Here is a 25,793-nt window from a genome sequence, read left to right as displayed (position 1 = left end):
GTATTAATGATACCAGGGTAGGTTACTTTATGTTATTCTATAGACCATACTGTATTAATGATACCAGGGTAGGTTACTTTATGTTATTCTATAGACCATGCTGTATTAATAATACCAGGGTAGGTTTATGTTATTCTATAGACCATGCTGTATTAATGATACCAGGGTAGGTTACTTTATGTTATTCTATAGACCATACTGTATTAATAATACCAGAGTAGGTTACTTTATGTTATTATATAGACCATACTGTATTAATGATACCAGGGTAGGTTACTTTATGTTATTCTATAGACCATACTGTATTAATGATACCAGAGTAGGTTACTTTATGTTATTCTATAGACCATACTGTATTAATGATACCAGGGTAGGTTACTTTATGTTATTCTATAGACCATACTGTATTAATGATACCAGGGTAGGTTACTTTATGTTATTCTATAGACCATGCTGTATTAATAATACCAGGGTAGGTTTATGTTATTCTATAGACCATGCTGTATTAATGATACCAGGGTAGGTTACTTTATGTTATTCTATAGACCATACTGTATTAATAATACCAGAGTAGGTTACTTTATGTTATTATATAGACCATACTGTATTAATGATACCAGGGTAGGTTACTTTATGTTATTCTATAGACCATACTGTATTAATGATACCAGAGTAGGTTACTTTATGTTATTCTATAGACCATACTGTATTAATGATGGTAGGTTACTTTATGTTATTCTATAGACCATACTGTATTAATAATACCAGGGTAGGTTACTTTATGTTATTCTATAGACCATACTGTATTAATAATACCAGGGTAGGTTACTTTATGTTATTATGTTATTCTATAGACCATGCTGTATTAATGATACCAGAGTAGGTTACTTTATGTTATTCTATAGACCATACTGTATTAATGATACCAGAGTAGGTTACTTTATGTTATTATATAGACCATACTGTATTAATGATACCAGAGTAGGTTACTTTATGTTATTCTATAGACCATACTGTATTAATGATACCAGGGTAGGTTACTTTATGTTATTCTATAGACCATACTGTATTAATGATACCAGGGTAGGTTTATGTTATTCTATAGACCATACTGTATTAATGATACCAGAGTAGGTTACTTTATGTTATTCTATAGACCATACTGTATTAATAATACCAGGGTAGGTTTATGTTATTCTATAGACCATACTGTATTAATAATACCAGGGTAGGTTACTTTATGTTATTCTATAGACCATACTGTATTAATGATACCAGAGTAGGTTACTTGATGTTATTCTATAGACCATACTGTATTAATGATACCAGGGTAGGTTACTTTATGTTATTCTATAGACCATGCTGTATTAATAATACCAGGGTAGGTTTATGTTATTCTATAGACCATACTGTATTAATGATACCAGAGTAGGTTACTTTATGTTATTCTATAGACCATACTGTATTAATGATACCAGGGTAGGTTACTTTATGTTATTCTATAGACCATACTGTATTAATGATACCAGGGTAGGTTACTTTATGTTATTCTATAGACCATGCTGTATTAATAATACCAGGGTAGGTTTATGTTATTCTATAGACCATACTGTATTAATGATACCAGAGTAGGTTACTTTATGTTATTCTATAGACCATACTGTATTAATGATACCAGGGTAGGTTACTTTATGTTATTCTATAGACCATACTGTATTAATGATACCAGAGTAGGTTACTTTATGTTATTCTATAGACCATACTGTATTAATGATACCAGAGTAGGTTACTTTATGTTATTCTATAGACCATACTGTATTAATGATACCAGAGTAGGTTACTTTATGTTATTCTATAGACCATACTGTATTAATGATGGTAGGTTACTTTATGTTATTCTATAGACCATACTGTATTAATGATACCAGGGTAGGTTACTTTATGTTATTCTATAGACCATACTGTATTAATAATACCAGGGTAGGTTACTTTATGTTATTCTATAGACCATACTGTATTAATGATACCAAGGTAGGTTACTTTATGTTATTCTATAGACCATACTGTATTAATAATACCAGGGTAGGTTACTTTATGTTATTCTATAGACCATACTGTATTAATGATACCAGGGTAGGTTACTTTATGTTATTCTATAGACCATACTGTATTAATGATACCAGGGTAGGTTACTTTATGTTATTCTATAGACCATACTGTATTAATGATACCAGGGTAGGTTACTTTATGTTATTCTATAGACCATGCTGTATTAATAATACCAGGGTAGGTTTATGTTATTCTATAGACCATGCTGTATTAATGATACCAGGGTAGGTTACTTTATGTTATTCTATAGACCATACTGTATTAATAATACCAGAGTAGGTTACTTTATGTTATTATATAGACCATACTGTATTAATGATACCAGGGTAGGTTACTTTATGTTATTCTATAGACCATACTGTATTAATGATACCAGAGTAGGTTACTTTATGTTATTCTATAGACCATACTGTATTAATGATACCAGGGTAGGTTACTTTATGTTATTCTATAGACCATACTGTATTAATGATACCAGGGTAGGTTACTTTATGTTATTCTATAGACCATGCTGTATTAATAATACCAGGGTAGGTTTATGTTATTCTATAGACCATGCTGTATTAATGATACCAGGGTAGGTTACTTTATGTTATTCTATAGACCATACTGTATTAATAATACCAGAGTAGGTTACTTTATGTTATTATATAGACCATACTGTATTAATGATACCAGGGTAGGTTACTTTATGTTATTCTATAGACCATACTGTATTAATGATACCAGAGTAGGTTACTTTATGTTATTCTATAGACCATACTGTATTAATGATGGTAGGTTACTTTATGTTATTCTATAGACCATACTGTATTAATAATACCAGGGTAGGTTACTTTATGTTATTCTATAGACCATACTGTATTAATAATACCAGGGTAGGTTACTTTATGTTATTATGTTATTCTATAGACCATGCTGTATTAATGATACCAGAGTAGGTTACTTTATGTTATTCTATAGACCATACTGTATTAATGATACCAGAGTAGGTTACTTTATGTTATTATATAGACCATACTGTATTAATGATACCAGAGTAGGTTACTTTATGTTATTCTATAGACCATACTGTATTAATGATACCAGGGTAGGTTACTTTATGTTATTCTATAGACCATACTGTATTAATGATACCAGGGTAGGTTTATGTTATTCTATAGACCATACTGTATTAATGATACCAGAGTAGGTTACTTTATGTTATTCTATAGACCATACTGTATTAATAATACCAGGGTAGGTTTATGTTATTCTATAGACCATACTGTATTAATAATACCAGGGTAGGTTACTTTATGTTATTCTATAGACCATACTGTATTAATGATACCAGAGTAGGTTACTTGATGTTATTCTATAGACCATACTGTATTAATGATACCAGGGTAGGTTACTTTATGTTATTCTATAGACCATGCTGTATTAATAATACCAGGGTAGGTTTATGTTATTCTATAGACCATACTGTATTAATGATACCAGAGTAGGTTACTTTATGTTATTCTATAGACCATACTGTATTAATGATACCAGGGTAGGTTACTTTATGTTATTCTATAGACCATACTGTATTAATGATACCAGGGTAGGTTACTTTATGTTATTCTATAGACCATGCTGTATTAATAATACCAGGGTAGGTTTATGTTATTCTATAGACCATACTGTATTAATGATACCAGAGTAGGTTACTTTATGTTATTCTATAGACCATACTGTATTAATGATACCAGGGTAGGTTACTTTATGTTATTCTATAGACCATACTGTATTAATGATACCAGAGTAGGTTACTTTATGTTATTCTATAGACCATACTGTATTAATGATACCAGAGTAGGTTACTTTATGTTATTCTATAGACCATACTGTATTAATGATACCAGAGTAGGTTACTTTATGTTATTCTATAGACCATACTGTATTAATGATACCAGGGTAGGTTACTGTATGTTATTCTATAGACCATACTGTATTAATGATACCAGGGTAGGTTACTTTATGTTATTCTATAGACCATGCTGTATTAATAATACCAGGGTAGGTTTATGTTATTCTATAGACCATACTGTATTAATGATACCAGGGTAGGTTACTTTATGTTATTATGTTATTCTATAGACCATGCTGTATTAATGATACCAGAGTAGGTTACTTTATGTTATTCTATAGACCATACTGTATTAATAATACCAGGGTAGGTTACTTTATGTTATTCTATAGACCATACTGTATTAATGATACCAGAGTAGGTTACTTTATGTTATTATATAGACCATACTGTATTAATGATACCAGAGTAGGTTACTTTATGTTATTCTATAGACCATACTGTATTAATGATACCAGGGTAGGTTACTTTATGTTATTCTATAGACCATACTTTATTAATGATACCAGGGTAGGTTTATGTTATTCTATAGACCATACTGTATTAATGATACCAGAGTAGGTTACTTTATGTTATTCTATAGACCATACTGTATTAATGATACCAGGGTAGGTTACTTTATGTTATTCTATAGACCATGCTGTATTAATAATACCAGGGTAGGTTTATGTTATTCTATAGACCATACTGTATTAATGATACCAGAGTAGGTTACTTTATGTTATTCTATAGACCATACTGTATTAATAATACCAGGGTAGGTTTATGTTATTCTATAGACCATACTGTATTAATAATACCAGGGTAGGTTCCTTTATGTTATTCTATAGACCATACTGTATTAATGATACCAGAGTAGGTTACTTTATGTTATTCTATAGACCATACTGTATTAATGATACCAGGGTAGGTTACTTTATGTTATTCTATAGACCATGCTGTATTAATAATACCAGGGTAGGTTACTTTATGTTATTCTATAGACCATGCTGTATTAATAATACCAGGGTAGGTTTATGTTATTCTATAGACCATACTGTATTAATGATACCAGAGTAGGTTACTTTATGTTATTCTATAGACCATACTGTATTAATGATACCAGGGTAGGTTACTTTATGTTATTCTATAGACCATACTGTATTAATGATACCAGGGTAGGTTACTTTATGTTATTCTATAGACCATGCTGTATTAATAATACCAGGGTAGGTTTATGTTATTCTATAGACCATACTGTATTAATGATACCAGAGTAGGTTACTTTATGTTATTCTATAGACCATGCTGTATTATTGATACCAGAGTAGGTTACTTTATGTTATTCTATAGACCATACTGTATTAATAATACCAGGGTAGGTTACTTTATGTTATTCTATAGACCATACTGTATTAATGATACCAGAGTAGGTTACTTTATGTTATTCTATAGACCATGCTGTATTAATAATACCAGGGTAGGTTTATGTTATTCTATAGACCATACTGTATTAATGATACCAGAGTAGGTTACTTTATGTTATTCTATAGACCATACTGTATTAATGATACCAGAGTAGGTTACTGTATGTTATTCTATAGACCATACTGTATTAATGATACCAGGGTAGGTTACTTTATGTTATTCTATAGACCATGCTGTATTAATAATACCAGGGTAGGTTTATGTTATTCTATAGACCATACTGTATTAATGATACCAGGGTAGGTTACTTTATGTTATTCTATAGACCATACTGTATTAATGATACCAGGGTAGGTTACTTTATGTTATTCTATAGACCATACTGTATTAATGATACCAGAGTAGGTTACTTTATGTTATTCTATAGACCATGCTGTATTAATAATACCAGGGTAGGTTTATGTTATTCTATAGACCATACTGTATTAATGATACCAGGGTAGGTTACTTTATGTTGTTCTATAGACCATACTGTATTAATGATGGTAGGTTTATGTTATTCTATAGACCATACTGTATTAATGATACCAGGGTAGGTTACTTTATGTTATTCTATAGACCATACTGTATTAATAATACCAGGGTAGGTTACTTTATGTTATTCTATAGACCATTCTGTATTAATGATACCAGGGTAGGTTACTTTATGTTATTCTATAGACCATACTGTATTAATGATACCAGAGTAGGTTACTTTATGTTATTCTATAACATAAAGTAACCTACCCTGGTATCATTAATACAGTATGGTCTATAGAATAACATAAACCTACCCTGGTATCATTAATACAGTATGTATTAATGGTATTTCCAAGGGCAGCTCCAACCAACATCTCCAATCTCATCTCAATGATTGGACTCTAGGTTAGCTGACTCCAATTATCTTTTGTAGAATCATTAGCCTAGGGGTTCACATACTTTTTCCAACCTACACTGAATGTTTAAATGATGTAGTCAATATAGACAAGAAAAATACAATTTGTGTGTTATTAGTTTTAGCAGACTGTTTGTTTGTCTGTTGTTGTGACTTAGATGAAGATCAGATCTAATTTTATGACCAAATTATGCAGAAATCCAGTACATTCCAAGAGGTACTTTTTCTTGCCACTGTACATGAGGGCCATCTAGGGGTTGAAAAATCCAAATTACGTGCAGAAGCAGTGTTATTCTGGCCCAATATGAATGCTGATATAGAGCATACAGTCAGAGCCTGTGAAACATGCCAGAAATACTTTGAGTCAAATATCTAGCAATGTGCATGAAAGATCTGGTCTAATCAACAATCTAATATTATTTGTCACATGAGCTGAATACAACAGGTGTAGACTTTACCGTGAACTGCTTCCTTACAAGCCCTTTCCCAACAATACAGAGTTCAAAAGTCTGAACATTTGTATTGGTTTAGCCCAGGCCCTTTACCGCTACCAGTCAATGCCTAGGCAGATGGCACAAACGGGGCAGTTTGATTGGGCAGAGCAAGAGTTCAGTCTGTTTCCATCAATAGCAAGCGCGAGGGGGAGGGGACTGAGCTGGTTTTGAAGTTAGAATGGGTAACTGATTCTGAGCTGGTTTTGAAGTTAGAACGGGTAACTGATTCTGAGCTGGTTTTGAAGTTAGAATGGGTAACTGATTCTGAGCTGGTTTTGAAGTTAGAATGGGTAATTGATTCTGAGCTGGTTTTGAAGTTAGAACGGGTAACTGATTCTGAGCTGGTTTTGAAGTTAGAATGGGTAACTGATTCTGAGCTGGTTTTGAAGTTAGAATGGGTAACTGATTCTGAGCTGGTTTTGAAGTTAGAACGGGTAACTGATTCTGAGCTGGTTTTGAAGTTAGAATGGGTAACTGATTCTGAGCTGGTTTTGAAGTTAGAATGGGTAACTGATTCTGAGCTGGTTTTGAAGTTAGAATGGGTAACTGATTCTGAGCTGGTTTTGAAGTTAGAATGGGTAACTGATTCTGAGCTGGTTTTGAAGTTAGAATGGGTAACTGATTCTGAGCTTGTTTTGAAGTTAGAATGGGTAACTGATTCTGAGCTGGTTTTGAAGTTAGAATGGGTAACTGATTCTGAGCTGGTTTTGAAGTTAGAACGGGTAACGGATTCTGAGCTGGTTTTGAGCTGCAGTTAATGGCCAACCCAGGAATGGCAGACAGCTGTGACCATTTGCTGGACTGTAAATTACGTGTATGTGTAGAATATAAACTGTGTGGCTAAGAAGAGTTGATCATCGAGTTTCGAGACCAGATTGCAACTCTTGCCGCGTTCAAATCAACTCGGAACTCGAAAAAACTCAGACTGGGAAAAATCTAATTGAACATTGGTCATCCAACTCCTACTTTTTCCAAGAGTTCCCAGTTGTTTTGAACAAGGCATCTATATATGGGCAATTCTAGTTTCCTCTGGATCTCTGTTGTATCTTCTTGTCTAAGAAATATTAAAGAAAACTGTTCTTTTAAAAAAGTCCTTCTTTATCCAAGGTAACCGGAGCCGTACAAGTATAGTGCTTTGAGCTGGAATCTCCCTCTGTCCAACTGCTGTACGCGGGCTGCGTGTCCCCTAGGCCGATTCAAGGCGGTCGGTCACATTTAGGACACAATATAATGTATTATTTTACAGAAACATGGTTGTCAGAGAAAGATGATGTTCCATAGCTAAGTGAATGTGAGAAGAGTAGAGGGATAAACTGAAAATCTGTTTTTTCCTTGGACACAAAGTGTCATGCTCAGCAGAGCGGACTGTGACATTACCTTCGATAAGGGGCGAAGACAGGGTTAGGTTTTCTCATAAATAAATAGTCATATTGGAGACTTCTGAGGCATGATACCTCAGAAGGATGTAGATGTTGGGCTAAGACAGAACACCCTGTCAATATAAGGAACGTTTGTTTGGTGTGAGACACTTGGTTGTGACACTGTATTTACATTTTAGTCTTAATCTCCCAATTTATTCAAAGCCCTATCAAAGCATGGTCCATTCTTCAGTGGATCTAAGAAAGCAGATGTAAGAACCCATACATTATTGCCTGTAACATATGCTAACATCAAACCTAATAATGTAAAACCTTCCATTACCGCTTTTCCTAAAAGTCAAGATGCCAACCTGGAAGAACAAAGGTTACGCTGAGGGAGATGTAGTATTCAATCAATATATCCTGTAGGTTTTCATGTGTCAGTCTTTGTAGTGACGGAAGACATGTGGCCGTGGTAATGTCCTGCTTCTGGTGGTTCTGTAAGAGGGGAACAGGGTGTTGGTTCTGTAAGAGGGGAACAGGCTGTTGGTTCTGTAAAATAGTAACAGGGTGTTGGTTCTGTAAGAGGGTAACAGGGTGTTGGTTCTGTAAGAGGGGAACAGGGTGTTGGTTCTGTAAAATGGTAACAGGGTGTTGGTTCTGTAAGATGGTAACAGGGTGTTGGTTCTGTAAAATAGTAACAGGGTGTTGGTTCTGTAAGAGGGTAACAGGGTGTTGGTTCTGTAAGAGGGGAACAGGCTGTTGGTTCAGTAAGAGGGTAACAGGGTGTTGGTTCTGTAAGAGGGGAACAGGGTGTTGGTTCAGTAAGAGGGTAACAGGGTGTTGGTTCTGTAAGAGGGGAACAGGGTGTTGGTTCTGTAAGATGGTAACAGGGTGTTGGTTCTGTAAAATGGTAACAGGGTGTTGGTTCATTAAGAGGGGAACAGGGTGTTGGTTCTGTAAGAGGGGAACAGGGTGTTGGTTCAGTAAGAGGGTAACAGAGTGTTGGTTCTGTAAGAGGGGAACAGGGTGTTGGTTCTGTAAGAGGGTAACATGGTGTTGGTTCTGTAAGAGGGTAACAAGTTGTTGTTGTCAGTTCTGTTAGATGGTAACAGGGTGTTGTCAGTTCTGTTAGATGGTAACAGCTTGTTGTCAGTTCTGTTAGATGGTAACAGCTTGTTGTCAGTTCTGTTAGATGGTAACAGCTTGTTGTCAGTTCTGTTAGATGGTAACAGCTTGTTGTCAGTTCTGTTAGATGGTAACAGCTTGTTGTCAGTTCTGTTAGATGGTAACCGCTTGTTGTCAGTTCTGTTAGATGGTAACAGCTTGTTGTCAGTTCTGTTAGATGGTAACAGGGTGTTGTCAGTTCTGTTAGATGGTAACCGCTTGTTGTCAGTTCTGTTAGATGGTAACCGCTTGTTGTCAGTTCTGTTAGATGGTAACAGCTTGTTGTCAGTTCTGTTAGATGGTAACAGCTTGTTGTCAGTTCTGTTAGATGGTAACAGGGTGTTGTCAGTTCTGTTAGATGGTAACAGCTTGTTGTCAGTTCTGTTAGATGGTAACAGCTTGTTGTCAGTTCTGTTAGATGGTAACCGCTTGTTGTCAGTTCTGTTAGATGGTAACCGCTTGTTGTCAGTTCTGTTAGATGGTAACCGCTTGTTGTCAGTTCTGTTAGATGGTAACAGCTTGTTGTCAGTTCTGTTAGATGGTAACCGCTTGTTGTCAGTTCTGTTAGATGGTAACCGCTTGTTGTCAGTTCTGTTAGATGGTAACAACTTGTTGTCAGTTCTGTTAGATGGTAACAACTTGCTGTCAGTTCTGTAAGAGCACCATGGCGGCATGCTCTTGGAGCTGGTTCCATGTCTCAGTCATGACTTTGTTTCTCTCCTCCACAGATTGAACCCTGAAACACAATACAGACAAACACACAAAGCCAGAACAATTACAGTATATACAATAGAGTACTGTGGAAATCACCAATTACACAATACACAGACACACAACCAGGGCAGTTGTACGCAACAGACTACTGTAGAAAACCCCCAGGACTATTACACACAATACAATAGACTACTGTAGAAAACCCCCAGGACTATTACACACAATACAACAGACTACTGTAGAAAACCCCCAGGACTATTACACACAATACAACAGACTACTGTAGAAAACCCCCAGGACTATTACACACAATACAACAGACTACTGTAGAAAACCCCCAGGACTATTACACACAATACAACAGACTACTGTAGAAAACCCCCAGGACTATTACACACAATACAACAGACTACTGTAGAAAACCCCGTGTTAAAACCACGTATTAAACCTCTCCTTGGGACCCAATACAACAGGCCAACACGTTTTAAACCTCTCCTTGGGACCCAATACAACAGGCCAACACGTTTTAAACCTCTCCTTGGGACCCAATACAACAGGCCAACACGTTTTAAACCTCTCCTTGGGACCCAATACAACAGGCCAACACGTTTTAAACCTCGCCTTGGGACCCAATACAACAGGCCAAGGCCAACACGTTTTAAACCTCTCCTTGGGACCCAATACAACAGGCCAAGGCCAACACGTATTAAACCTCTCCTTGGGACCCAATACAACAGGCCAAGGCCAACACGTTTTAAACCTCTCCTTGGGACCCAATACAACAGGCCAACACGTTTTAAACCTCGCCTTGGGACCCAATACAGCAGGCCAAGGCCAACACGTTTTAAACCTCTCCTTGGGACCCAATACAACAGGCCAAGGCCAACACGTTTTAAACCTCTCCTTGGGACCCAATACAACAGGCCAACACGTTTTAAACCTCTCCTTGGGACCCAATACAACAGGCCAAGGCCAACACGTTTTAAACCTCTCCTTGGGACCCAATACAACAGGCCAACATGTTTTAAACCTCTCCTTTGGACCCAATACAACAGGCCAAGGCCAACACGTTTTAAACCTCTCCTTGGGACCCAATACAACAGGCCAAGGCCAACACGTTTTAAACCTCTCCTTGGGACCCAATACAACAGGCCAACTCGTTTTAAACCTCTCCTTGGGACCCAATACAACAGGCCAAGGCCAACACGTTTTAAACCTCTCCTTGGGACCCAATACAACAGGCCAACTCGTTTTAAACCTCTCCTTGGGACCCAATACAACAGGCCAAGGCCAACACGTTTTAAACCTCTCCTTGGGACCCAATACAACAGGCCAACTCGTTTTAAACCTCTCCTTGGGACCCAATACAACAGGCCAAGGCCAACACGTATTAAACCTCTCCTTGGGACCCAATACAACAGGCCAAGGCCAACACGTTTTAAACCTCTCCTTGGGACCCAATACAACAGGCCAAGGCCAACACGTATTAAACCTCTCCTTGGGACCCAATACAACAGGCCAAGGCCAACACGTATTAAACCTCTCCTTGGGACCCAATACAACAGGCCAAGGCCAACACGTATTAAACCTCTCCTTGGGACCCAATACAACAGGCCAAGGCCAACACGTATTAAACCTCTCCTTGGGACCCAATACAACAGGCCAAGGCCAACACGTTTTAAACCTCTCCTTGGGACCCAATACAACAGGCCAAGGCCAACACGTATTAAACCTCTCCTTGGGACCCAATACAACAGGCCAAGGCCAACACGTTTTAAACCTCTCCTTGGGACCCAATACAACAGGCCAACACGTTTTAAACCTCTCCTTGGGACCCAATACAACAGGCCAAGGCCAACACGTTTTAAACCTCTCCTTCGGACCCAATACAACAGGCCAAGGCCAACACGTATTAAACCTCTCCTTGGGACCCAATACAACAGGCCAAGGCCAACACGTTTTAAACCTCTCCTTCGGACCCAATACAACAGGCCAAGGCCAACACGTATTAAACCTCTCCTTGGGACCCAATACAACAGGCCAAGGCCAACACGTTTTAAACCTCTCCTTGGGACCCAATACAACAGGCCAAGGCCAACACGTATTAAACCTCTCCTTGGGACCCAATACAACAGGCCAACACGTTTTAAACCTCTCCTTGGGACCCAATACAACAGGCCAAGGCCAACACGTTTTAAACCTCTCCTTCGGACCCAATACAACAGGCCAAGGCCAACACGTATTAAACCTCTCCTTGGGACCCAATACAACAGGCCAAGGCCAACACGTTTTAAACCTCTCCTTCGGACCCAATACAACAGGCCAAGGCCAACACGTATTAAACCTCTCCTTGGGACCCAATACAACAGGCCAAGGCCAACACGTTTTAAACCTCTCCTTGGGACCCAATACAACAGGCCAAGGCCAACACGTATTAAACCTCTCCTTGGGACCCAATACAACAGGCCAACACGTATTAAACCTCTCCTTGGGACCCTATACAACAGGCCAAGGCCAACACGTATTAAACCTCTCCTTGGGACCCAATACAACAGGCCAAGGCCAACACGTTTTAAACCTCTCCTTGGGACCCAATACAACAGGCCAAGGCCAACACGTATTAAACCTCTCCTTGGGACCCAATACAACAGGCCAACACGTATTAAACCTCTCCTTGGGACCCAATACAACAGGCCAAGGCCAACACGTATTAAACCTCTCCTTGGGACCCAATACAACAGGCCAAGGCCAACACGTATTAAACCTCTCCTTGGGACCCTATACAACAGGCCAAGGCCAACACGTATTAAACCTCTCCTTCGGACCCTATACAACAGGCCAAGGCCAACACGTATTAAACCTCTCCTTGGGACCCAATACAACAGGCCAAGGCCAACACATTTTAAACCTCTCCTTGGGACCCAATACAACAGGCCAACACGTATTAAACCTCTCAGCCATTCAAGGTATTTGAACTATTCCAGAGCTAATACAGCTGATTTAACTTGTCAACTAATCATCAAGCCCTTGACTAGGTCAATCATTGAGTTAACTTGTCAACTAATCATCAAGCCCTTGACTAGGTCAATCATTGAGTTAACTTGTCAACTAATCATCAAGCCCTTGACTAGGTCAATCATTGAGTTAACTTGTCAACTAATCATCAAGCCCTTGACTAGGTCAATCATTGAGTTAACTTGTCAACTAATCATCAAGCCCTTGACTAGGTCAATCATTGAGTTAACTTGTCAACTAATCATCAAGCCCTTGACTAGGTCAATCATTGAGTTAACTTGTCAACTAATCATCAAGCCCTTGACTAGGTCAATCATTGAGTTAACTTGTCAACTAATCATCAAGCCCTTGACTAGGTCAATCATTGAGTTAACTTGTCAACTAATCATCAAGCCCTTGACTAGGTCAATCATTGAGTTAACTTGTCAATTAATCATCAAGCCCTTGACTAGGTCAATCATTGAGTTAACTTGTCAACTAATCATCAAGCCCTTGACTAGGTCAATCATTGAGTTAACTTGTCAACTAATCATCAAGCCCTTGACTAGGTCAATCATTGAGTTAACTTGTCAACTAATCATCAAGCCCTTGACTAGGTCAATCATTGAGTTAACTTGTCAACTAATCATCAAGCCCTTGACTAGGTCAATCATTGAGTTAACTTGTCAACTAATCATCAAGCCCTTGACTAGGTCAATCATTGAGTTAACTTGTCAACTAATCATCAAGCCCTTGACTAGGTCAATCATTGAGTTAACTTGTCAACTAATCATCAAGCCCTTGACTAGGTCAATCATTGAGCTAGTTCAGGGCTACAACAACATTGTGAAATGTCTGGGGGTCCCCGAGGAGCTTTGAAAAACACTGACCCAAGTCATACTGGTAAAAGCAGTGTGTGTGGCTCTCTTTTCATTAGAGTTTCTGATTATTCCCCCAGGCACCTGCAACAAGCCCATTCAGATGTGCCACAGCTTTTCCTAGTTTCATGTTATATCAGACCAATTCCATGCCATATGACGTCACCACCTGATGTTATAACTAGACCACTGACATACTGTTGATGGGTTCTGACTTCAAAACTTGAAATATGCTTACACATGTTACTGGGGGAGAGAGAGGGGGGATGCAGAACATTTACATTCTGTCATAACATGTTATTGTTAGACACCAGGTACCCTATGGAAAGGAGAAGGGCCTCAGTCTGGGACGAGTCAACAGGACGGCCGTGAGTTGGGGAGGAGTGAGGGATTTGGGCCGAGGTCAGATGAAGTGAGAAAGAACAGGCATCACTAAAGTCCTGTCCAGCAACAGAGATGTTTTGGCTGTCCAGATGTGCAAGGAGGAGACTCAGCATAGGAGGAAGGGTAAATTCCAGTGCTTGTTTAAATACGTTTTTGTCTGTTCAGCTGTCTGACCCATTGGGTGAATACATTTGGTTTGAGCTTTTCCTACCGTTAGTTTGTACTCTGTTTATTTAGAACCTAACACAGTATTAAATGCCGGTTGTTTCACACTCTGATGTCATCAACTCTGTTTCAGCAACTAGTGTTTAACAGGAACAAACAATCAGAGATTAATTTTGAAGTGTGTCTGGATGAGTCCAAACTGATCTGGAAAGACAACATATTATTGTGATAATGGCGTTTAGCTGTAGGTACAGTAATAGCAGTTGGACTGACAGTTGTTCCTGCACCTAGAAAGGCTGAATAAATCCGTTCTTAAACAGAGCTGAGCCTGTAAACAAACCTTTGTTGGAAATACAGGTTGCATGTTTCCTCCAAGTTAGAGGTGCCTGTCCCTGATTGGCCCTGGGGTGATGATGCTCTGCCGACATATTCGTGTCTGTACGGCTTGACGACAGCAGCATCTCGGAGACGGAACACAAAGAGTCGACTCCCTCTGTCCTCCCCCTCCTCCCCACTGTCAGGACGCTGATCACCTGGGGGAGAAGGAATTGCTTAATATCCCACCATTAAAACTGAATTGAGTTATTTTATATAACAGTTAAAGGCTATGTTGATATCCTGTAGGTCAGTAAATGTAAACTAACAATATTTTCCATTTAAAATATATTAGACCATAAAGAGGGGATCAGTTGCTGGTCACCAGAGGTAGAAAAGCCTGGAACCGCGTTCAGAGGGCCAGTCCTCTCCTGGCTGTACCTGGTAGAGAGGAACCGGGCTCAGAGGGCCAGTCCTCTCCTGACTGTACCTGGTAGAGAGGAACCAGGTTCAGAGGGCCAGTCCTCTCATGGCTGTACCTGGTAGAGAGGAACCGGGATCAGAGGGCCAGTCCTCTCCTGGCTGTACCTGGTAGAGAGGAACCAGGTTCAGAGGGCCAGTCCTCTCATGGCTGTACCTGGTAGAGAGGAACCGGGCTCAGAGGGCCAGTCCTCTCCTGACTGTACCTGGTAGAGAGGAACCAGGCTCAGAGGGCCAGTCCTCTCCTGGCTGTACCTGGTAGAGAGGAACCGGGCTCAGAGTGGTGACCAGTCCTCTCCTGGCTGTACCTGGTAGAGAGGAACCGGGCTCAGAGGGCCAGTCCTCTCCTGGCTGTACCTGGTAGAGAGGAACCGGGCTCAGAGTGGTGGCCAGTCCTCTCCTGGCTGTACCTGGTAGAGAGGAACCGGGCTCAGAGTGGTGGCCAGTCCTCTCCTGGCTGTACCTGGTAGAGAGGAACCGGGCTCAGAGTGGTGGCCAGTCCCCTCCTGGCTGTACCTGGTAGAGAGGAACCGGGCTCAGAGTGGTGGCCAGTCCTCTCTTGGCTGTACCTCGTAGAGAGGAACCGGGCTCAGAGGGCCAGTCCTCTCCTGGCTGTACCTGGTAGAGAGGAACCGGGCTCAGAGGGCCAGTCCTCCCCTGGCTGTACCTGGTAGAGAGGAACCGGGCTCAGAGGGCCAGTCCTCTCCTGGCTGTACCTGGTAGAGAGGAACCGGGCTCAGAGTGGTGGCCAGTCCTCTCCTGGCTGTACCTGGTAAAGGGGTGGCCAGTCCTCTCCTGGCTGTACCTGGTAAAGGGGTGGCCAGTCCTCTCCTGGCTGTACCTGGTAAAGGGGTGGCCAGTCCTCTCCTGGCTGTACCTGGTAAAGGGGTGGCCAGTCCTCTCCTGGCTGTACCTGGTAAAGGGGCGGCCAGTCCTCTCCTGGCTGTACCTGGTAAAGGGGTGGCCAGTCCTCTCCTGGCTGTACCTGGTAAAGGGGTGGCCAGTCCTCTCCTGGCTGTACCTGGTAAAGGGGCGGCCAGTCCTCTCCTGGCTGTACCTGGTAAAGGGGTGGCCAGTCCTCTCCTGGCTGTACCTGGTAAAGGGGTGGCCAGTCCTCTCCTGGCTGTACCTGGTAAAGGGGTGGCCAGTCCTCTCCTGGCTGTACCTGGTAAAGGGGTGGCCAGTCCTCTCCTGGCTGTACCTGGTAAAGGGGTGGCCAGTCCTCTCCTGGCTTTACCTGGTAAAGGGGCGGCCAGTCCTCTTCTGTACCGGTGGAGATTTAGGAGCATATATCACCATTAAGGCCAGATGGTTTTTCATGACATGACATCAGGTGTGTTGCTTTAGAACCATGAGGTAAAGAAGACGTGAGGTAAAGTAAGAACAAAACCCAAGCACTCCTAGCAGCTGGGCCAGCCCCGTTACTATCTACCAGCCCCGTTACTATCTACCAGCCCCGTTACTATCTACCAGCAACATTACTATGTACCAGCAACTTTACTATCTACCAGCCCCGTTACTATCTACCAGAGCCGTTACTATCTACCAGCCCCGTTACTATCTACCAGAGCCGTTACTATCTACCAGCAACATTACTATGTACCAGCAACTTTACTATCTACCAGCCCCGTTACTATCTACCAGCCCCGTTACTATCTACCAGAGCCGTTACTATCTACAAGCCCCGTTACTATCTACCAGAGCCGTTACTATCTACCAGCCCCGTTACTATCTACCAGAGCCGTTACTATCTACCAGCCCCGTTACTATCTACCAGCCCCGTTACTATCTACCAGAGCCGTTACTATCTACCATACCCGTTACTATCTACCAGAGCCATTACTATCTACCAGCCCGTTACTATCTACCAGCCCCGTTACTATCTACCAGAGCCGTTACTATCTACCAGCCCCGTTACTATCTACCAGCCCCGTTACTATCTACCAGATCCGTTACTATCTACCAGAGCCGTTACTATCTACCAGCCCCGTTACTATCTACCAGCCCCGTTACTATCTACCAGAGCCGTTACTATCTACCAGCCCCGTTACTATCTACCAGAGCCGTTACTATCTACCAGCAACATTACTATGTACCAGCCCCGTTACTATCTACCAGACCCGTTACTATCTACCAGAGCCGTTACTATCTACCAGAACCGTTACTATCTACCAGCCCCGTTACTATCTACCAGAGCCGTTACTATCTACCAGCCCCGTTACTATCTACCAGAGCCGTTACTATCTACCAGCAACATTACTATGTACTAGCCCCGTTACTATCTACCAGAGCCGTTACTATCTACCAGAGCCGTTACTATCTACCAGCCCCGTTACTATCTACCAGAGCCGTTACTATCTACCAGAGCCGTTACTATCTACCAGAGCCGTTACTATCTACCAGCCCCGTTACTATCTACCAGCCCCGTTACTATCTACCAGCCCCGTTACTATCTACCAGAGCCGTTACTAACTACCAGCAACATTACTAACTACCAGCAACATTAGTAACTACCAGCAACATTACTAACTACCAGCAACATTACTAACTACCAGCCACATTACTATCTACCAGCCCCGTTACTATCTACCAAAGCCGTTACTATCTACCAGCAACATTACTATGTACCAGCAACTTTACTAACTACCAGCAACATTACTAACTACCAGCAACATTACTAACTACCAGCCACATTACTATCTACCAGCCCCGTTACTATCTACCAAAGCCGTTACTATCTACCAGAGCCGTAACTATCTACCAGAAGTGTTACCTATGTACCAGCAACATTACTATCTACCAGCAACATTACTCTCTACCAGCAATATTACTAACTACCAGAGCAGTTACTATCTACCAGAGCCGTTACTATCTACCAGCAACAATACTAACTACCAGCAACATTACTCTCTACCAGCAACATTACTAACTACCAGAGTAGTTACTATCTACCAGAGCCGTTACTATCTACCAGCAACATTACTAACTACCAGCAACATTACTATCTACCAGCAACAATACTAACTACCACCAACATTGCTAACTACCAGCAACATTGGGGCGGCAGGGTAGCCTAGTGGTTAGAGAGTTGGACTAGGAACCGGAAGGTTGCAAGTTCAAACCCCCGAGCTGACAAGGTACAAATCTGTCGTTCTGCCCCTGAACAGGCAGTTAACCCACTGTTCCTAGGCCGTCATTGAAAATAAGAATTTGTTCTTAACTGACTTGCCTGGTTAAATAAAGGTTAAAAAAAAAAATATATATATATAAAATAAATTACTATCTACAGAGCCACTACTAACTACCAGCAACATTACTAACTAGCAGCAACATTACTAACTACAGAGCCACTACTAACTACCAGCAACATTACTAACTACAGAGCCACTACTAACTACCAGCAACATTACTATCTACAAGCAACATTACTATCTACAAGCAACATTACTATCTACCAGCAACATTACTATCTACCAGCAACATTACTATCTACAAGCAACATTACTATCTACCAGCAACATTACTAACAACCAGCAACATTACTAACTACCTGTCACGTTCTGACCTCTATTTCTGTTGTTTTGTATTTATTTAGTATGGTCAGGGCGTGAGTTGGGTGGGCAGTCTATGTTTGTTTTTCTATGTTTTGGGGCATTTCTATGTTTTCGGCCTAGTATGGTTCTCAATCAGAGGCAGGTGTCATTAGTTGTCTCTGATTGAGAATCATACTTAGGTAGCCTGGGTTTCACTGTGTGTTTGTGGGTGATTGTTCCTGTCACTGTGTTTGTCGTCACAGGATAGGACTGTTTTGCGTTCTCACATTTCTTGTTTTCGTTAGTTTGTTCATGTGTAGTGATTTATTAAAATATGAATAACCACCACGCTGCGCTTTGGTCCGCTTCTCCTCCTCCTACAGACGAACGCCCTTACAGAATCACCCACCTACCAAGGACCAAGCGGCGTGGTAAACAGAGGCAGCAGCAACAGCAGCAGCAGGAGAAGCGACTGGTGCAGCAGGAGCAACAGCAGCAGCAGCAAAATCAGCAGTGGGAGAGGCTGCACTACTTGGAGAGATGGACTTGGGAGGAGATTCTAGACGGGAAAGGACCCTGGGCAGAGCCAGGAGAATATTGCCGCCCCAACGCCGAGCTGGAGGCAGCAAAAGCAGAGAGGCGGCATTATGAGGAACTAGCACGGCAGAGCGGATGGAAGCCCGAGAGTCACCCCCAAAAATTTCTTGGGGGGGGGGCACAGGGGGAGTGTGGCAGAGTCAGGAGTCAGACCTGAGCCAACTCCCCCCGTTTATCGTGAGGAGCCAAGAAGGAGCTCAGAACCAGAGCTGGTGTTGGAGGTGAGCGAAGCAGAGACTGTGAAGGAGTTAATGGGGAAATTGGAGGAGAGTGATATGAGGGACTTGCTGGTTTGGTGCATGAGGCACGACATTCGCCCGACGGAGCGTGTCAGGGATTTAATGGCACCGGGGTCAGCTCTCCATACTCATCCTGAGGTGCGTGCGAGGGGTCTGGTGAAGACTGTGCCAGCCTCACGCACCAGGCCTCCTGTGCATCTCCCTAGCCTTGCACGTCCTGTGCCATCTCAGCACTACCAGCCCCGTTACTATCTACCAGCCCCGTTACTATCTACCAGAGCCGTTACTATCCACCAGCCCCGTTACTATCTACCAGAGCCGTTACTATCTACCAGCAACATTACTATGTACTAGCCCCGTTACTATCTACCAGAGCCGTTACTATCTACCAGAGCCGTTACTATCTACCAGCCCCGTTACTATCTACCAGAGCCGTTACTATCTACCAGCCCCGTTACTATCTACCAGCCCCGTTACTATCTACCAGCCCCGTTACTATCTACCAGCCCCGTTACTATCTACCAGCCCCGTTACTATCTACCAGCCCCGTTACTATCTACCAGCCCCGTTACTATCTACCAGAGCCGTTACTAACTACCAGCAACATTACTAACTACCAGCAACATTAGTAACTACAAGCAACATTACTAACTACCAGCCACATTACTATCTACCAGCCCCGTTACTATCTACCAAAGCCGTTACTATCTACCAGCAACATTACTATGTACCAGCAACTTTACTAACTACCAGCAACATTACTAACTACCAGCAACATTACTAACTACCAGCAACATTACTAACTACCAGCCACGTTACTATCTACCAAAGCCGTTACTATCTACCAGAGCCGTTACTATCTACCAAAGCCGTTACTATCTACCAGAGCCGTTACTATCTACCAGCCCCGTTACTATCTACCAGAGCCGTTACTATCTACCAGAGCCGTTACTATCTACCAAAGCCGTTACTATGTACCAGCAACATTACTAACTACCAGCAACATTACTAACTACCAGCAACATTACTAACTACCTGCAACATTACTAACTACTAGCAACATTACTATCTACCAGAGCCGTTACTATCTACCAGAGCCGTAACTATCTACCAGAAGTGTTACCTATGTACCAGCAACATTACTATCTACCAGCAACATTACTCTCTACCAGCAATATTACTAACTACCAGAGCAGTTACTATCTACCAGCAACAATACTAACTACCAGCAACATTACTCTCTACCAGCAACATTACTAACTACCAGAGTAGTTACTATCTACCAGAGCCGTTACTATCTACCAGCAACATTACTAACTACCAGCAACATTACTATCTACCAGCAACAATACTAACTACCACCAACATTGCTAACTACCAGCAACATTACTATCTACAGAGCCACTACTAACTACCAGCAACATTACTAACTAGCAGCAACATTACTAACTACAGAGCCACTACTAACTACCAGCAACATTACTAACTACAGAGCCACTACTAACTACAAGCAACATTACTATCTACAAGCAACATTACTATCTACAAGCAACATTACTATCTACCAGCAACATTACTATCTACCAGCAACATTACTATCTACAAGCAACATTACTATCTACCAGCAACATTACTAACAACCAGCAACATTACTAACTACCTGTCACGTTCTGACCTCTATTTCTGTTGTTTTGTATTTATTTAGTATGGTCAGGGCGTGAGTTGGGTGGGCAGTCTATGTTTGTTTTTCTATGTTTTGGGGCATTTCTATGTTTTCGGCCTAGTATGGTTCTCAATCAGAGGCAGGTGTCATTAGTTGTCTCTGATTGAGAATCATACTTAGGTAGCCTGGGTTTCACTGTGTGTTTGTGGGTGATTGTTCCTGTCACTGTGTTTGTCGTCACAGGATAGGACTGTTTTGCGTTCTCACATTTCTTGTTTTCGTTAGTTTGTTCATGTGTAGTGATTTATTAAAATATGAATAACCACCACGCTGCGCTTTGGTCCGCTTCTCCTCCTCCTACAGACGAACGCCCTTACAGAATCACCCACCTACCAAGGACCAAGCGGCGTGGTAAACAGAGGCAGCAGCAACAGCAGCAGCAGGAGAAGCGACTGGTGCAGCAGGAGCAACAGCAGCAGCAGCAAAATCAGCAGTGGGAGAGGCTGCACTACTTGGAGAGATGGACTTGGGAGGAGATTCTAGACGGGAAAGGACCCTGGGCAGAGCCAGGAGAATATTGCCGCCCCAAGGCCGAGCTGGAGGCAGCAAAAGCAGAGAGGCGGCATTATGAGGAACTAGCACGGCAGAGCGGATGGAAGCCCGAGAGTCACCCCCAAAAATTTCTTGGGGGGGGGGGCACAGGGGGAGTGTGGCAGAGTCAGGAGTCAGACCTGAGCCAACTCCCCCCGTTTATCGTGAGGAGCCAAGAAGGAGCTCAGAACCAGAGCTGGTGTTGGAGGTGAGCGAAGCAGAGACTGTGAAGGAGTTAATGGGGAAATTGGAGGAGAGTGATATGAGGGACTTGCTGGTTTGGTGCATGAGGCACGACATTCGCCCGACGGAGCGTGTCAGGGATTTAATGGCACCGGGGTCAGCTCTCCATACTCATCCTGAGGTGCGTGCGAGGGGTCTGGTGAAGACTGTGCCAGCCTCACGCACCAGGCCTCCTGTGCATCTCCCTAGCCTTGCACGTCCTGTGCCATCTCAGCACTACCAGAGCCGTTACTATCTACCAGCCCCGTTACTATCTACCAGAGCCGTTACTATCCACCAGCCCCGTTACTATCTACCAGAGCCGTTACTATCTACCAGCAACATTACTATGTACTAGCCCCGTTACTATCTACCAGAGCCGTTACTATCTACCAGAGCCGTTACTATCTACCAGCCCCGTTACTATCTACCAGCCCCGTTACTATCTACCAGCCCCGTTACTATCTACCAGCCCCGTTACTATCTACCAGAGCCGTTACTATCTACCAGCCCCGTTACTATCTACCAGCCCCGTTACTATCTACCAGCCCCGTTACTATCTACCAGAGCCGTTACTAACTACCAGCAACATTACTAACTACCAGCAACATTAGTAACTACAAGCAACATTACTAACTACCAGCCACATTACTATCTACCAGCCCCGTTACTATCTACCAAAGCCGTTACTATCTACCAGCAACATTACTATGTACCAGCAACTTTACTAACTACCAGCAACATTACTAACTACCAGCAACATTACTAACTACCAGCAACATTACTAACTACCAGCCACGTTACTATCTACCAAAGCCGTTACTATCTACCAGAGCCGTTACTATCTACCAAAGCCGTTACTATCTACCAGAGCCGTTACTATCTACCAGCCCCGTTACTATCTACCAGAGCCGTTACTATCTACCAGAGCCGTTACTATCTACCAAAGCCGTTACTATGTACCAGCAACATTACTAACTACCAGCAACATTACTAACTACCAGCAACATTACTAACTACCTGCAACATTACTAACTACTAGCAACATTACTATCTACCAGAGCCGTTACTATCTACCAGAGCCGTAACTATCTACCAGAAGTGTTACCTATGTACCAGCAACATTACTATCTACCAGCAACATTACTCTCTACCAGCAATATTACTAACTACCAGAGCAGTTACTATCTACCAGCAACAATACTAACTACCAGCAACATTACTCTCTACCAGCAACATTACTAACTACCAGAGTAGTTACTATCTACCAGAGCCGTTACTATCTACCAGCAACATTACTAACTACCAGCAACATTACTATCTACCAGCAACAATACTAACTACCACCAACATTGCTAACTACCAGCAACATTACTATCTACAGAGCCACTACTAACTACCAGCAACATTACTAACTAGCAGCAACATTACTAACTACAGAGCCACTACTAACTACCAGCAACATTACTAACTACAGAGCCACTACTAACTACCAGCAACATTACTATCTACAAGCAACATTACTATCTACAAGCAACATTACTATCTACCAGCAACATTACTATCTACCAGCAACATTACTATCTACAAGCAACATTACTATCTACCAGCAACATTACTAACAACCAGCAACATTACTAACTACCTGTCACGTTCTGACCTCTATTTCTGTTGTTTTGTATTTATTTAGTATGGTCAGGGCGTGAGTTGGGTGGGCAGTCTATGTTTGTTTTTCTATGTTTTGGGGCATTTCTATGTTTTCGGCCTAGTATGGTTCTCAATCAGAGGCAGGTGTCATTAGTTGTCTCTGATTGAGAATCATACTTAGGTAGCCTGGGTTTCACTGTGTGTTTGTGGGTGATTGTTCCTGTCACTGTGTTTGTCGTCACAGGATAGGACTGTTTTGCGTTCTCACATTTCTTGTTTTCGTTAGTTTGTTCATGTGTAGTGATTTATTAAAATATGAATAACCACCACGCTGCGCTTTGGTCCGCTTCTCCTCCTCCTACAGACGAACGCCCTTACAGAATCACCCACCTACCAAGGACCAAGCGGCGTGGTAAACAGAGGCAGCAGCAACAGCAGCAGCAGGAGAAGCGACTGGTGCAGCAGGAGCAACAGCAGCAGCAGCAAAATCAGCAGTGGGAGAGGCTGCACTACTTGGAGAGATGGACTTGGGAGGAGATTCTAGACGGGAAAGGACCCTGGGCAGAGCCAGGAGAATATTGCCGCCCCAAGGCCGAGCTGGAGGCAGCAAAAGCAGAGAGGCGGCATTATGAGGAACTAGCACGGCAGAGCGGATGGAAGCCCGAGAGTCACCCCCAAAAATTTCTTGGGGGGGGGGCACAGGGGGAGTGTGGCAGAGTCAGGAGTCAGACCTGAGCCAACTCCCCCCGTTTATCGTGAGGAGCCAAGAAGGAGCTCAGAACCAGAGCTGGTGTTGGAGGTGAGCGAAGCAGAGACTGTGAAGGAGTTAATGGGGAAATTGGAGGAGAGTGATATGAGGGACTTGCTGGTTTGGTGCATGAGGCACGACATTCGCCCGACGGAGCGTGTCAGGGATTTAATGGCACCGGGGTCAGCTCTCCATACTCATCCTGAGGTGCGTGCGAGGGGTCTGGTGAAGACTGTGCCAGCCTCACGCACCAGGCCTCCTGTGCATCTCCCTAGCCTTGCACGTCCTGTGCCATCTCAGCACTACCAGAGCCGTTACTATCTACCAGCCCCGTTACTATCTACCAGAGCCGTTACTATCCACCAGCCCCGTTACTATCTACCAGAGCCGTTACTATCTACCAGCAACATTACTATCTACCAGAGCCGTTACTATCTACCAGAGCCGTTACTATCTACCAGAGCCGTTACTATCTACCAGCCCCGTTACTATCTACCAGCCCCGTTACTATCTACCAGCCCCGTTACTATCTACCAGCCCCGTTACTATCTACCAGAGCCGTTACTATCTACCAGCCCCGTTACTATCTACCAGCCCCGTTACTATCTACCAGCCCCGTTACTATCTACCAGAGCCGTTACTAACTACCAGCAACATTACTAACTACCAGCAACATTAGTAACTACAAGCAACATTACTAACTACCAGCCACATTACTATCTACCAGCCCCGTTACTATCTACCAAAGCCGTTACTATCTACCAGCAACATTACTATGTACCAGCAACTTTACTAACTACCAGCAACATTACTAACTACCAGCAACATTACTAACTACCAGCAACATTACTAACTACCAGCCACGTTACTATCTACCAAAGCCGTTACTATCTACCAGAGCCGTTACTATCTACCAAAGCCGTTACTATCTACCAGAGCCGTTACTATCTACCAGCCCCGTTACTATCTACCAGAGCCGTTACTATCTACCAGAGCCGTTACTATCTACCAAAGCCGTTACTATGTACCAGCAACATTACTAACTACCAGCAACATTACTAACTACCAGCAACATTACTAACTACCTGCAACATTACTAACTACTAGCAACATTACTATCTACCAGAGCCGTTACTATCTACCAGAGCCGTAACTATCTACCAGAAGTGTTACCTATGTACCAGCAACATTACTATCTACCAGCAACATTACTCTCTACCAGCAATATTACTAACTACCAGAGCAGTTACTATCTACCAG

The 25,793-nt window shown here is 42.3% G+C and overlaps 1 protein-coding gene across 2 annotated transcripts in view; it reads right to left on the bottom strand.

The window, feature by feature from the left end:
- Nucleotides 1–8,384: 8,384 nt before the first annotated feature.
- The window catches only part of wdr93 (WD repeat domain 93), a 68,250-nt gene continuing 50,841 nt past the window's right edge, over nucleotides 8,385–25,793 (bottom strand). For both annotated transcript variants that reach the window (XM_090222074.1, XM_036981711.2), the window contains exons 14-15: nucleotides 14,839–15,031; nucleotides 8,385–10,099 (exon numbers count right to left, since the gene is read on the bottom strand). In XM_090222074.1, the coding sequence (XP_090078200.1) occupies nucleotides 10,009–10,099; nucleotides 14,839–15,031 (284 nt within the window). In that variant the 3' untranslated portion in view covers nucleotides 8,385–10,008. The remainder of the gene's footprint in view (nucleotides 10,100–14,838; nucleotides 15,032–25,793) is intronic.

This window comes from Oncorhynchus mykiss, chromosome 26, assembly GCF_057628025.1.
Source record: "Oncorhynchus mykiss isolate SJ-2025 chromosome 26, ASM5762802v1, whole genome shotgun sequence".
NCBI lineage: Eukaryota > Metazoa > Chordata > Actinopteri > Salmoniformes > Salmonidae > Oncorhynchus > Oncorhynchus mykiss.
Note: the sequence above shows the minus strand (reverse complement) of the source record. Positions and strands in the feature narration are given on the sequence as shown.